Source organism: Magnolia sinica, chromosome 2 (genome assembly GCF_029962835.1).
Source record: "Magnolia sinica isolate HGM2019 chromosome 2, MsV1, whole genome shotgun sequence".
In the NCBI taxonomy this organism is placed as follows: Eukaryota; Viridiplantae; Streptophyta; class Magnoliopsida; order Magnoliales; family Magnoliaceae; genus Magnolia; species Magnolia sinica.
Window position 1 is genome coordinate 67,385,674 of NC_080574.1, and position 6,416 is coordinate 67,392,089.

Here is a 6,416-nt window from a genome sequence, read left to right on the forward strand (position 1 = left end):
ATGTGGACCGCTGGTCATTTTCTTCTAACCATCCACTTTATTGTACACCTGTGGCCCACCCAACAACCACACCGGCATGATTTTCAGACCATGGCACATACAATTATGCATGCACATGGACCTGCCAAACAGGTCATATACCCACCGCTTTTCTAAACTACATAAAAAGAGTGAGTTTCAACTTTAGCAGAAATTCCCTCCATGTCACGCAAATACACTCTTGCATGAAGCACTTCAATGCATTTGGTCCACATGCTTGCTGATTTGAGGGTAAATCGGGTGAGCCATACATGCTTATGCACATGCTAACTACCTAGTGACAAAATAATAATAATAATAAATAAAATCCAAGATATGACACAAAATCCAAGTCAACTTGGATTTTTGAGAATAGGTCAAATCACATAACTCATGGGACTGTTGAGTATACATGGAAGGCCAATGGAAGCTACTAACACCATCCTCATTATAAAATCCTAATAGTGAGTTGCCATCAGAGAAACTCTAACATGTTCAAAAACTCAAGAACTTAGATTCGATGTTCAGCCGGGTCCTGTTGACTCAACTCATGTGAGTCTTTACTTGACTCAACCCAGGCAAATCTTTACTTGACTCAACCCATACCTAATAATTAATTTAATTATTTTGTAAATATTATTACACAGTTGTGTGAGGATAAATAATAAACAAACTGAAGAAACTTCAAACAGCCAGCACTTGCAAAAGCTGGTTTGATATGGTAGATAATCGCAGAGAACTTAATCTCATTCTTTTTCTTATATATTTCGATATTTATTCTTTAAATGTTTATACTTATGATTCTTTGTTAATTGACATTGTTGATTGAAATTCTGAATTTTATCTTTTTATCATGTCATGTCAGAGCCCTTGTTGTCCTAACTTTCTAACTTGAACCGTTTTATCTTTTTGTCTATCATTGGTAGTGGTATATGATTACTTAAGAGCATTTTTTTCCTCTTTATCACAATGTAGATACATCAATGGAAACATTGGGAGGATTCTATTAAGAAAGATAAATATGATCAAGACAAGGGTAATGCTTTTGGATTCTGAAAACTCTTTTGAAGCTGAATTGCTGTACAGCTAAGGAGTTGGAGAGAGCCATCTTTGTTTATTTTTTGTCTGAATTTTCTTACTGGGTGGCAATATTTCTGTAGTTGTGAATAAGAAGGTGACTCATGTGCATCAGCATGCTTTTATCAAGGAACATTTTCTTGGAATTGGGTTTTGTTCAACCGTTCTGAGTTGGCTGGTAAGTTATTTAATCATGGGGTGTAAATTGCCATCCATCCCTATTCTTAAATGGTTCTTCAACATGAATTAAAGAACTTTGCACTGGTGGGTTACTTTGTTCTCCTTTGTAGGAAATAGATCTTTTCTGCCATTGTTAAATCAGGAATACGCTAATCCAATGAAAGAAATTGAGAACAGTGGAACTTTGGGGGTTTACTTTTATTCTCTGTTTCTTTAATCAATAAATGTGGGAATGACCAAGAGTCAAAAGGAATATTTATGGAACAAAACGTAGAAGAAAGATTATCATCACTAACTCAAACCTATAGGACGTCATGCATCCTCGCTAAGAACTGTATAAACATTTTCTTCTTTTCTTCTTTTGAATCAACATTTACGGAATATCCTTGTTATTTTCATGAAAGACTACACTGAAATGTCTATGGAATTTTGGATATTTTGGAGATAAAGAAAACCCCTTGCTATTTCTTATATAACATACGTTTGGATTCTCAATTGAAATGAAGTACAAATAATTTCAGTTTTGCACCAAATATATATTTTTTTCCCGGCTCTAACAAATATGATCAATACTTCTGCACTTTGATTCGTAGGGTCATAATGTTGTGTTGATCTCCAACCATCAGACAGAAACTGAACCAATGATAATTGCCTTGTTGCTTGAGACATCACACCCTCATGTTGCTGAGAAGATGGTATGCTACTTTGTTGTTTGTTTTATTCTAGGCCACTGAATAAAAAGACAATCATGATTGTTCTTATTGACTAAATATTATGCTTTGTACCACAGACCTATGTTGTTGGAGATAGGGTTGTGACAGATCCTGTTTGCAAGCCCTTCAACATGGGAAGGTGCTCATGAAGCTTAGTGATTTGCAGTGGAGAAATACATATCTTGTGATTTGACTATATTTATTGAACTCTCATTACTGCATACTGTTTGGTGCCAGAAATCTTGTTTGTGTATACTCAAAGAAGGACATGCATGACATTCCTGAGCTTGTTGAGATGAAAAAGAAAGCCAATACCTTGAGTCTTAAGGAAATGGCTCTACTTTTAAGGTATATCTGCTTTGTTTAATTCCTTTTCTTTCTTGATGATACATTTGGAAATACCCTTCAAAAAGATAAGACCTTTAGAAATGTGAAAGATGCAGAAGAGAGATTTGACACACCAATGCTAGTGACATAACAAGAATCTATCCTCTTTTCTTTGTTTATACAAGTTGTAACACTTATCTGGATGGTATTACATTGATTTTCTTTGAATATCTCTTGATTATTTTCTGTTTGTACTATTTCACTTGATTTATTTATGTTACTATAATGTCTTATTTCTCTCGAGTGCTAGTTTCTACTAGGTTGCCAATTGTTTCCAGGTGCTACTGTATTAGGTCACAAACAGATTGTGATGGATAGATGTTAACTGTCACGTCATATGTTGCTTTATTTTGTTAGTCATGCAGCAAAATAAACTTAGTGAAGTCTTGTAAATTTCCATATGAATCAAGTTTCGCTGAAATGTACTGAAAAGTGTGTGCATGTAGGCTTTCTTAGATCCTCAAGAGTCGGCTGAAAAGTTGACTTGGTATTTTGAATGAGAAATTCCTCGGAGAGCTACAGTGCTGCTTGAAACTTTACTGTAAACTCGATAGCTTGATACTTGTATGATTCACATTACGTCAAGCTTAAATGAAATCTTTTATGCAGGATGATAGTGTTAAATGGAGAGCATTGCAAGTTATTTCAAGTTCACTTAGTATTCACTTATTATTGCAATGGACCCTTTTGCAGGGGAAACTACTCTTATACAACTGATTTTCGGGGGTTACCTTCAATCTAAGGTACGTCTATGGTCCTCGAGATCGAGAGTATTTTCATCAGATCTTTGTATTCTTATTTAATTTGAGTTATCGTGGTTTCTACAGCAAAATTTTGTACCAAGTACTGAATAGCTGCTGGAAAGTTGAATGGTTATTGCAGATAAGGTGCATGAAGTGCCAAGGCAAGTCTGATAAGCATGAACAAATGATGGATCTGACTGTTGAGATACATGGGGATATTGGAACTCTGGAAGAAGCACTTGCACAATTTACGGCTACTGAAATCTTGGATGGAGACAATAAATACCACTATAGCAGGTTGTTTGGTGCTTGTCTGTTTTGACTTAAAGATGTATATTGCAATCAATAGGTGTCAGGAATGACATAATGCCAATCATCATTGTCTAAACCTTAACCCGACTAATTGGGTTTGGCTACATGAATCCTGTTCCGCCATTCACTCGATCAAGGACCATATCGTCAGTTAAACTATAGGTTAGCAAGTCTTTTCTCACATGCTCCACTCACATCCTTCTGGGCCTTCCTATTGCCTTTTTAGAGCCTTGAACCAACTCTCTCCTAACAGGTGCAGGAGAATCTTCACAATGTGACTCTCGAATGTGATTCAGCTAGTAGTAGTCTTAATAGATAGAATAATGGAGAGAAGATTGAGATGATTTGGTCACGTCCCAATAGATAGAATAATGGACCAGGGTCTATTAGTGGTGCAATGGGGTATGGTGATATGCAGTCCTTGAGCTTGTCTATGAGCCCTGGTTCTCAATATAGCTGTGTTATAGCTGCTACACAACACTTATCACATGGTGGGGCTCATTTTGTAGCCATGGACACAAAGAAGAGAGGGGATGGGAAGGTGGGCCAGAAGCAACCAGTTCATAGGAAGTCCATTGATACATTTGGGTAGAGAACATCACAGTATAGAGGTGTTACAAGGTCAGTAGGAGCCTCTTTCTCTCCTCTTGTTTATCATTTTTTTTTTGTTATTTTAGTTCATATATGGTGATTTGTCATTGTAACTATTTTTGGGGATTTTAGTCTCTTGCAGTGGATCATGGCGAACCTAGTGAAGCATTAGGATATGCAGGCTAAGCTAGTGGAAGAGATCGATCGGGTTGTGGGGGATGGACGAGAAGACATTGAAGAGGAGGATTTGTAGTGGATGTCATATCTGAAGGCAGTGATCATTCTAGAAAAGAGCAAGGAATCGTTGGATTATAGAAGCCTGGAAATGAAATGTTGAATTAAAATTGAAAATTGGAATTGAAATTGAAATGTGTACTAGAAAAGAAGGAAAAGATTATTATGTGTGTGAATCATTCTGTTGTCCTTTTCTTTTATTTGTGTAATTATCTGGCATATAATACAAGTAGATTACATACCCCACTCTCTCTCATACAATGAACAAAGGGGTTTAAAATTGTTCTTAAAATTCCATCCTAAAATTTGACCATTCGCAACATTAATAGGCATTCAAAAACATTTCTAAAATTTTGCACCTGAAATGTGACTATTGGTACCAGAACAGTTTAAAACCGTTCCTGAAATTCCGTTTCAAAAAATTGAAACGGTACCCAAAACAGTTATGAACCGTTCCTGTTTTTCTGCGACGCCTCATTTAGGAACAGTTTGAAACCATTCCTGAAGCATTTAAGAACGGTTTTAAACCGTTCCTAAACGACGATTTTGATGTAGTGTGTTTATGGATTTCTTTGAGATGAAGTTCCTGAGCTACTAACTTGAAGGGATCACCCCTTTTAATAGGTATTCAAGCCCGGACCTAGAGGAAGTATAGGGATTTTGAAAAGTTAAAGCTAAGGTTTGTTCTTACTTTGGTGGTTGCTGGCATGGAAACAGAATTTGGACTGGGTGAGAAATGGTTTTTCTTTGTGCAGCATGAAGCATAATTTGGCTATCTCCTTTTGTTGTTTGGGCTTTGTTGATTTTTTATTTGTCACTATTGTCTTCCTCTTGATTAGAACATAATGACAAACTACGAGCACAAACTCATACTAGATGATCACTTACTACAAGTTTGACCAAAAAAAAAAAAAAAACCAATATCTGAGAGAAAAAGTAAAATCACCCACACTGATCCAGGTCTGTTCAAAATCATCTTTGAAATTCCACTCACTTGAACCCAAAAATCAATTGAATCTTCTTCATTTAGATCTCTATGTATTTGTATTAAATTTCGATTACTGTGTATCCATTTCTTATTTGATGCTGGTTATTTTGAGAACCAGATGGAGAAGTGGATGGGAGCCTGTGTCTTGCAATAGAAGAAAAGGTCAATGGTTTTGAGCAAGACTGGCTTGGTAAGTTTGACATGCATCTTTGACAGGTCAATTCATTCAACAAGAAGTTACTGGAAGCAAAGGAAGAAATCAAGCTCCTCAAGGAAAATCACAAGACATGATGAGATATCGAAGCAAGGGTAAGTCCTCTAGACAACAAAAATGGGAGTTTGAGACACGATGTTTTGTGAGGATTAGATAGGAAGTTGTCTTGTTTAATTAGAAGTATCTACTGAACTTCTCTGCTATTTCTACCATTATGTTGTTGAGTTATCCATTCCATCCTAATGTGAATGATGGATATTAATTTAAGGATTGGAAGAAACCCCATTGTGTAACGCCCTGAAAATCGGGGGTCGAGTAGAAGCCCAGCTCCCGAGTTCCAATGCATCACTTATGCAACATAGATAATGATGATTAAATGTTGTCTATATTAGCACGTTAAACATGAAATTAGCATATCATACTCCACAGATAATTAGATTACACAAGTGGATGACTGTGATAGATATATAAAGCATATAAGTGGTAAGTTCTCAAAGTATCAACATGTCACCAGGTTAAATAATTACATGTATAGTTCCAAAATATACAAAGTGATAAAGTGTAATGTCATCTAATCCATATCCATGTAGCCCCGGCGATACAACTTCAGATCTACATAGACCCGCCAGAGAGTTGCAGATAGGAGAACTCCTCGTCGTCATAGAAGTTAAGCTCCACCTCGTAAGCCTCGGCATCACTTGAAACTACAACAGAGTCTGGTTGGTGTTTTAAAATACCGTCCCAGAGTGGGAGTGATCAACTTAGTGGAGCTATAAGGTAAAGGTTAATATATTATCAATTCAATCAAGTAGTAATGATAAAATAATACAACAAGCATGTCCTAAATACTCTTGTTAATGCAAGGATGATATGTTGTAATGATGCATGCCCTCACTTGCACTCTATTTGCAACATCATCTTACGATCGCGCCATGCAACACTCCCACTGTGCTCAACTC

General features: G+C 36.5%; 1 protein-coding gene across 1 annotated transcript; it reads left to right on the forward strand.

The window, feature by feature from the left end:
- The first annotated feature begins 237 nt into the window (after window positions 1–237).
- LOC131225769 (uncharacterized) lies at window positions 238–3,842 on the forward strand. Its single transcript, XM_058221361.1, has 8 exons — window positions 238–279; window positions 994–1,054; window positions 1,179–1,273; window positions 1,869–1,970; window positions 2,066–2,127; window positions 2,226–2,336; window positions 2,985–3,118; window positions 3,241–3,842. The coding sequence occupies exons 1-7, from the start codon at window positions 238–240 to the stop codon at window positions 3,115–3,117; spliced, it is 606 nt and encodes a 201-aa protein (XP_058077344.1). The 3' UTR covers window position 3,118; window positions 3,241–3,842.
- Window positions 3,843–6,416: the final 2,574 nt, after the last annotated feature.

Bases quoted from the DNA above. Each gene is read 5' to 3' on its own strand.
- LOC131225769 (XM_058221361.1), top strand. From the start codon at position 238: ATGCATTTGGTCCACATGCTTGCTGATTTGAGGGTAAATCGG. The intron at 280-993 runs GTGAGCCATACA...ATCACAATGTAG, and splicing joins CTGATTTGAGGGTAAATCGG to ATACATCAATGGAAACATTG. The intron at 1,055-1,178 runs GTAATGCTTTTG...ATATTTCTGTAG, and splicing joins TAAATATGATCAAGACAAGG to TTGTGAATAAGAAGGTGACT.